At 37.6% G+C, this 7729-nt stretch overlaps 1 protein-coding gene across 1 annotated transcript; it reads right to left on the bottom strand.

Annotated features, from left to right (window-relative positions):
- Positions 1–290: 290 nt before the first annotated feature.
- Positions 291–7220, bottom strand: hapln1a (hyaluronan and proteoglycan link protein 1a). The gene is made up of 4 exons (XM_079451316.1): positions 6978–7220; positions 3421–3750; positions 2585–2887; positions 291–2476 (listed from the first exon to the last, which is right to left on the bottom strand). Exons 1-4 carry the CDS (start codon positions 7045–7047, stop codon positions 2187–2189), a joined length of 993 nt encoding a protein of 330 aa, XP_079307442.1. The 5' UTR covers positions 7048–7220; the 3' UTR covers positions 291–2186.
- Positions 7221–7729: the final 509 nt, after the last annotated feature.

Here is a 7729-nt window from a genome sequence, read left to right as displayed (position 1 = left end):
AGCTGACTTTTACCTTGTGTTTTTACCTTGAGACCCACTAGCATGTTTTAATTCAACAAATACTCTCCTGTGGATACTGCTGTGTCATTGTTCTTTAACACTCAAGGGTTTCTCATTTATTACTTGGCAGAGACTTTGCCATTTTCCATTACAGACATCATGCGTGTATCCTCTTTAAACAACTGGAACTGATTTGCTTGTCACAGAACATTTGATAACTGCAGCTTTTGCTGGATGTGTTTTCCAGAGCTCCAAGGTTCTACCAGAAAGACTCGGTAGGCAGAATGTTAGAGAATGAATCTTTATTAAACAACTGATAGCCACAAGGGGCGAATATGGTACATATTTAGTTCTTTGGCGTAGGCCCTGTCCATAGCTTGCATCCAGGCGGTCAATAATTTCAGTACTTCCTGCCTGAAGATGAAGGCAGGGGCGCAGCCAACCCCCCTTGGGTTAATGGACAGGGACCCTCTGGTGGTGATGGGGAGGATAGGGTGAATGTGTGCTGCTTCGATTGGGAACGCAAACAGAGGGTAAGTGGCGATCATATATACACCAAGTGTTAGATGATGATTGGTTAGGTCTATGCGTAGTAAGTGAAGTAAGATTGAGTCTTCCCGGCAGAACATTACATTTCTCATAGATCTAAAGCGCTGTATAACTATTTAAAATAAACACAGCATAAATATACATTAAACATACTCGCAATAAATACACTGCAGATTTATAAAGGAACGTTTAATAGAAGCCATCGATCATTTTCACAACAGGATGAGCACTTTTATTTATTGATCTGTTTATTTATTATGAGTTTCCCTGGCCCTGACAAAGGTGGCACTCCGTTGTCAAAACCATTCATGCAGTTAATATCAAATTATTTTAACCAAAAACATTTTGCATAGGAAAACTTAAAGCATCCAAAGGCAAGATGACATTTTTCAGAATCTGGTTCTTAAGAATCTCTGGTTATAGGCACTGTAGAATTACAAACATTGTTTAGAGAGAAATAAAACCTTAGTAATTTAATGTTTATAAGTTTTTATTTTTATTTAGACATTTGATTTTAAAATGGTACACCACAATTTTGAATAAACAAAAATAAGTGATGTTTCGTGCAAAATCATACTCATGTGCACTGTGGCTTTTGCAGTTACCGGTGCAGAATCTTTCCTTTCATAAACAAACACCATACGTATATGAAAACATACAGTTCGACATAAACATTGCATACATTGGTAAACAGAGATGTTTGTTATGTTGAGGACTTCACATTGTGCCTAACAGTAGAAACATTTAAGCAATTGTCTTGTGTAAGGAGTGGTTTACACTTAAGCAACTATAAGGCTCAAGGTAGTCTTGAAATGTTGCATAGAACTGGGTTCTGAAAAATTCTTATGTGTCTGTTCGTGTAAGTGTTGTGTATGTTTCTAGTTCTTCACCAAACATCAAATTTCATTGAATCCTTAGCATTAGTTTGTCAAATTCAGCCACTGTATGTAATAAAATACTTGTCAAGGAGGTTTGTAGTTTAATTTTATCTTCACCAAGACCATTTAAGGACAAGACCTAAGGATTAATGAACCTTAGTGAACAAATAAAACAATACAAAATTTGACAAAATGGTAAGAACATATTACAATAGCAAAAAGAGAGTTAAAATAGAACAATGCAATTTGCTCACAAGTGAGCAAGCAAGCTTGTAACACTCAACATGTATTTAATATTTCAAGCAGTTAAATAAAAAAAGTCACAGTCTTGTTATCTAGCAACAGAATAAAACAATTGAACATTTAACATTAATGAAAAATTGTTATGTCTTAAAAATGGTTTTAGAGATGATTTAATGTTTCATTCTGGCAAGTTTGAAAAACTTTTTGTCTGCATTTAATTTTAATATTATAAAAATATGTCACAATAACTAGTCACAAAAACAAACTTTTTTTTTAATCTTTTGAAAATGACTGACTGTAACTTTTTTAGCTGACTATCCTTAAAAAAATGCAGTTTCTGTTATTCTTTTGTTGATGTGTACTGTACGTTGTATAAATTGACTGTATATAAAGGTAATACGAGATAAACTGTATATTCTGTTTATGGCTAGTTCATGCAAACAGTCCTTCAATACTTTGATGCAAAAACCGGTTTATGTTCTGCTCTTTGGTGGGTATTATATGATATGCAGTACTTCACTGCTGAGGTTTGTAACAGTAAACACCATAAAGCTTCTGCTTTTTGTCAGGAAAACCAACAAAGCGAACAGCAGCCTCAGTGGGACTGCAATTCGTCCTGGGCCTTGAGACGGGGTAACGAACGCTACCATCAGCCAGCCAACCAGCATCACAGCGGTCATATCCCAGCAGCTTCCAGGCAGCGTACATGTGGCCCACCTTTGCGATCTCGGCTCCATTGCTGTTGCATGCAGCCACAGCCTCATCATAGGATAGCTTATTCGGTTGGTTCAGGTAGTAAAAGCGTCCTGTGATCGACAAGGGGTAAATTAAGAGTTTTAAGAAAATATTTAAGAAAAGAGTTATAGAAAAGTCGCTTCTGATGACCAGTTAGAAATGTAAATTCTTTAACTAACCGCTGAGGCCTGCTGTGAAACAAAACACATCAAAGCGACTGTTGGACCTGTGCTGCCGACCATAGGTCCTCAATCCAGCTGGAATCTGTCCTCCTCCGCAGGGCTGTCTGGGTTTGGTGATGGGGTACTGCACAGTTCCGTCACTAAGCCAGCCAGCATTGCACCAATCCAGACCATTTCTCCATGCACCATACAACTGCTCAAAGGAAGCCACCAGAGCATCCTGCTCCCGACATGCAGCCTCGGCATCATGAAAATTGAGGTTATAACGCCCCAGACGTGGGTAATATGGAAAAACAACCCCTGTGAAAAGAAGTTAATTTGCGTGGCTTTGATGAAAGCATTTTTTCAGTGAATAAACAGGAATGATATTAATAAAAGGCTTTTATTTTTTACAGTGCTTCCTGGCGCAGTGTACGGGTTTTCAAAATATGACAAAATAACTCGCAGGCTTTTCAATGTTCTACTTTCAATGTTCTAACAGTTATGCCAGCCTTATTTATTAGGCTTGTGCGTCTCACTCACTCGGTGAAAAGAACCCCATTGTTTTTCTGGAGCCAAGTCCGCAATGGCGGTCTTAGCCAAGAGGAGGAACTGGGGAAGGAGCAAATTATAAGCTGCAGTAATGAGAGTTTGTCTTTACATTTGAAACCCTATGTGCAGCTTTGAACAGCTTTGTCAGTTCCTGTTGCATAACAGAAATGCAATATAGACATAGCCAATGAAAGAAACATAACTAAGCTTGAGGTTTCCTTTTTTTTAAGTGTCTGCTAAAAAATATAAACCACTTCTACAAAACTAACATGTTACATCATGCCAGAACAAAGAAAACCTACCATGCACTTTGAGGTTCACTTCAAGGATTTTGTCATTCATGCCATTTATGATCTCACATCTGTATGTGCCATAATCTTTCACATCTAAATCAGTGATAACCAAGGTTGCATCAGCTTCATCCGCTTCCAGCAGGTAAATACGGTTCTGGAAATTTCCGTAGGCTCTCTTGTGGAGGCCCATGGAGATAATCACATCCGTTTCTGTAGCGTCTTCTTCAAGCTTTGTCCACTTGATTCTGTTACCGAACAATTCGGACAGGCCGTCCAAGTGACAAGGCAAAGTAATATTGTCACCTATGTTGGCATAGACTGTAATCCTTGATACGCTCTCTGAAATTAAAAAGATGGAGATTTCTCACAATGGTTTCATTGTATTGAAACCACACATCATGTCTGTATTTATTCAAGATCAGATAGAAGACAGTTTAGTAAATATATACTCTACAAGATGGCATTTCCAGGCATCCTGCTTTTGAATTGATTTCACAGCTTTTTGTATATTTTGTGTCAAGGTTTTTGTGAAAACTGTGACTCACAACACTGTGCTTTCAACATCTATCAATAAGGCAAAGGGGCATACAAATCCCAGCTGAAATCAGAAACAAACACATGGTGGGACCAAAGACACATCCTGGGTCTCTTTTAACTAAAACTTACCAAACATTGTCCCATTTTTGCCATCAATACATATGCAACATACATATTTGCTAGGTCTTCTTTTGGTTAGGAGCATAATTGTATATTCTCAGTATCACAGATCCTTGATGGAACATTTGGTGGATTTTAAGGAAAACCAAACCAGGATGTCTGCTGGTGTATCAAAGTGTAGATTGAACATCAGACATGATTAACTGTCTACAGATGTGTTTTATCAAATCATTTAACCCACATGTGAGAACTGTGTACCAAATGCTTGTTTATGCCAAATTAGCAAGTAGGATGTTTATCTTTATCTACTCTAGTTCATTTGAGTAAGCACAGGCTTGGTGGCCTGTCAACCTAGAAACCAAACGTATTCTACCAAGAACCATCCTGTAAGATGAGGTGGATATATAGTTTAGGGGTTGTGCAAAATACCACATATACATTTGTTTTTGGCAGCACAGAAGAAAAGATCATTGTTACACAGTGGTGGGAGCATGTACTATGCCCTCTTGTTGTTGCATTTAAACGTACATCTTCAGAAATACAGGTGCATTCTTTTATTACATAAAATACAATTGCCAGGACAAATTTCTTTCATATATGAATCTCAATCAAGAATGCTACTAACTTGGTCTGATATAGTACATTTTGAGGTAAAGAATGTACCTTAACAATGGCAGATTTATCTGTCATTTAATCTTCAATGACATGTTGTGACATTTATGAAACAGTAACATGCTAAATCCCTGTTATTTAACTAGCATGTGCTCAGTACAACTAACCATACAATGAGAAGTCACTGAGTTCAGCTGTGACATGTCAAAGGGGACCTGGCCCACCGACTGAGACTGGTTCCTCCCGAGGTTTCTTTCCTCTATTTATTTATCATTGGAATTTGGGTTCCTCCTGCACCACACGGCCATATATTCTTGCTCATCGGGAGACTGCTGGTAGTAGATTTGCTTAAGGTTCGGTAAATTCTGTTAACATTGCTTTATTCTGATCTTGCTTGTTCTACAACACCATGCACTGTACTGTTTTTGATCTTTTCTGTGTTTTTCTTTTCTGCTGTAAAGCTGTATAAATAAATGTTTTATTTAATTAACCAACTTTTTTTAAATCTAAAAATGATCTTTGTGTCTTTTTGGGCTTAAAGCTTTACACACTTTTTTTGGCAGACTATACTTTGGTAATAGTGTGAACAGTTGGATTTTGCATAAATTTAGCTGAGACCAAACTTGCCAAATATACTAATTTCTCACTAATCCCAGTGAAACACCATCCCCCTTTATTCCCACTCTTTGCAAATAAAGGGATGTTGTTTACCAGGCAGAATAGAAGCGCTGTGGAGGTTTAAATGCATACAAGTGTCTTGAAGAAATAACAGATAAGTATGTATTACATAAATGCAGCAATAATTAAATTGCAAACATTTATTCTATAGGAGTTTTCGTGGAAAGATCGGGAATAAGTGAAGATGAATGAAAGAGCAGAACAGTATAAATGCTTGACAATCTCAAATTTAGTTGCAAAGTCATGTCATCTTAAACAGCTGTAAACTGAAACAGTTTACTGCTGTAAAATTGCATTGACACGCTAGAAAGGGGTAATATAATACATATGTTTGCATTATGAATGCATCTACTTTGTAAATTGTTGGTTTGATGCCATTTACAATGCCAAAATGTTGCAAAAAGTCCTCAGTGTCAGATAAACAAATATCCTTATATACATGTGTCACATGGAATTACTCTCTCACCCATAAATCTGATGGCCCTGATGGCTTAACGCTACTTCCTCTCTTTGCTGAGTAAGCGGATGTCAAAATAAAGCGTAAATGTGAGTTTATTGCACACATCTCAAAACTATGTAACTGTAAATGTAGGAATCTCTCTCTCTCTCTCTCTCTCTCTCTCTCTCTCTCTCTCTCTCTCTCTCTCTCTCTCTCTCTCTCTAATTACACACAAAGCCATTATATTCCTCAAACCCCCCCCCCATTTAACCAGGCCTGACTAATGGTTTCAATATGCCCTCAACAGAACACCCATAAATAAGATCTGTCTCAAGCAACCACTAAGACCTCTAAACTGTAGAAAACGTTCACTCCTTTTCCCACCTCTTCTCCCTCAGCCCCAGACCAAGCCCAGTGCAAGCAAATCAACTGACTTCACAGGCCATTACCTCAGGAGGAAAAGGGGGAGTCATTTGGACTCTGGTCAGCTTGGGGAATCTTACAATGTCAGGAGCTGTTAATCTTGCTCTGGTTCTGTCAGATACACATTCAATGGCCTTTATGTTCCTAAAGGGACTGTTTTAATTCAGTGGATCTGGCAACTCCCACAGTCTCAAGCATACAGCTGTACATGGGACAAAAAGGTGTACTGTGTGGCTTTTCAGCACAAGCTGTCATCACTCAGCCAGTGAGCAGAACTGGCATATGCATACAGGATAAGGTATTACATCTGCATGCACATGTGTTTAGCAGAGCTGTGTTACTTAGTGATGGTGGCCCACATCCCCCACAGTCAACTAAATACTGTCAAACAGCTACTTGACCCATGACAGATGGTTTAGAGTTTAAATTGTGTGTGTATGTGGTGGGAGGAGTCTTGAAGTATATTATACTGGAACATTACAATCTAAACCTGGTTTACTGTATTTGCTGTAGTTGTGACTTTGTTAAGTCATTCTTTTGTTATTACATCTATAGCAAAAACAAATCATTAAATAAAATTCCTCATCCAACTAATATTTGTTTTGTCATAAGCACTTTTCCCTGCGCAATCTGTGTTATTGTGTTTTCATTCATATATATCATATAGACATTTATCTTATATATACACGTACATTAATAATTTGCACATTTATTTCACAAATTGATTCATGCACAAAAGATCATCAGTGATTCTTACCTTGTGCATCAACAAATGTTTGCAGACTGTTTGCAAAGAAGACCAATGCCAGGGAAAATAGAGGGATCATCTTCTCTTTGTTTCTCTGCCTGAAGGCCTCTTGTCTTGAAAGGCACACTTAAAAATACACAAAAATAAAGACAACTTAATTGAAGTAATAAGTGCAGAAGAATAATTATTTTCCCGCTGTTGTCTATGAAGAGGTGAAGGTGTTAGTAGATGTGCCACAAGAAAGTTTACACTTCACAGAGGTTCATACAAAGGCTTATATTGAAGCCTTGGCCAATTGTGACCACTCCCCCTTTCCTTAGAGGCAGATCATCACCCTACTTCTCTGTGTGGACTCCCTCATTTAAATACAGTTAATCTGCTTCTTTTTCTGCCATTCATGCTCCCTGTGGAAATTTAAAGGACATGTGTAGACTACAATGTGTGTTTTGTGTCGGCTGCACTGTGCTTTGCAGTGATTATATACACGCAAGGCTATAATTTTATATAGATTTACAATGTCAATAAAAATAACATTTATGACTGGAATTATTTGTTTTTTGAACCTTCAGTTCTCCAATAATTCAGTGTTGCTACTTTCTCTACTTCCGTGTATTAAAAGGAAAAAAAAGAACTATTTGGAAACCTTTGGCTTCCATATTTGAAGTAATTAAAGATGCTGCACTTATGATCAGATAACAAATACGACAAACACTCACATCCCCACCTCCTCTTTTTTTCCTCTACCAAAATCTCTACAACTA

Source organism: Barbatula barbatula (genome assembly GCF_947034865.1).
Source record: "Barbatula barbatula genome assembly, chromosome: 2".
NCBI classification, from domain to species: domain Eukaryota; kingdom Metazoa; phylum Chordata; class Actinopteri; order Cypriniformes; family Nemacheilidae; genus Barbatula; species Barbatula barbatula.
This window is presented reverse-complemented; position numbering and strand designations above follow the sequence as displayed.